General features: G+C 28.8%; 1 protein-coding gene across 1 annotated transcript in view; it reads right to left on the reverse strand.

Annotated features, from left to right (window-relative positions):
* The window catches only part of LOC107617320 (GDSL esterase/lipase At1g28580), a gene marked incomplete at its 3' end in the record, with an annotated part of 4570 nt that continues 3958 nt past the window's right edge, over positions 128–739 (reverse strand). Inside the window, 2 exon segments of the mRNA XM_021119299.1 lie at positions 128–362; positions 498–646. Of these exon segments, the coding sequence (XP_020974958.1) occupies positions 128–362; positions 498–646 (384 nt within the window).

Genomic DNA, 739 nt, shown 5'->3' on the forward strand with positions numbered 1-739 from the left:
AAGAATAGTTTAACTAATATAAAAAAGAATATTTTAAACATGTCCAACTAAAGAAGACATGGATATATATATATATGTATATACTTACCATATCGTTTTGGAGAATGATATAATGGCAACGCAGCACGGTAATAATCTGCATAGATGATATTTGTATTGGGATAAAGCCTTTGAAGTCGATTTATTTCTACGCGAAGTTTCTTGTTATAATCTTGAGCAAGCTCATTTAACCTTTTGAGACAACCAGCTTCATCATATTCCTTCATATTCGTAGTATTGAATATTCTTAAATAGATGACATTGCATCCAATTGGGAAATTTCCAGGAACAATCATAGTTCGAGCCCCTAGATGAATCAATTTCTGACAATAACCATAAAAAAAAAAAAAGTAATACATTATGCATATTAATATGGTGAGAGGAAAAAACGAATCTTTCATTGTGAAACACAACTATTAAAATATATGAACTATAATTATTTAATTAATCAAACTTACATTGATAGCTGAAGAGATTTCATTAATCACAAAAGGTATGTATGCCTTGATTTCTTCAACACTCTTCCTCAAAAAAAGTGGGTGATTGAAATCATTGCCACCAATCTCCCCCACAAGAAACAAAGAGCTCCCAAGAACTTTTTTACAGTCTGCAAAAATAGAATATAATAGACCATGTGTTTCATTTATATTTCTCATGTATATAATATACTATATAGATATAATATATAATAGAAATATGA

The sequence above is a fragment of the Arachis ipaensis genome, chromosome B01 (assembly GCF_000816755.2).
Source record: "Arachis ipaensis cultivar K30076 chromosome B01, Araip1.1, whole genome shotgun sequence".
NCBI lineage: Eukaryota > Viridiplantae > Streptophyta > Magnoliopsida > Fabales > Fabaceae > Arachis > Arachis ipaensis.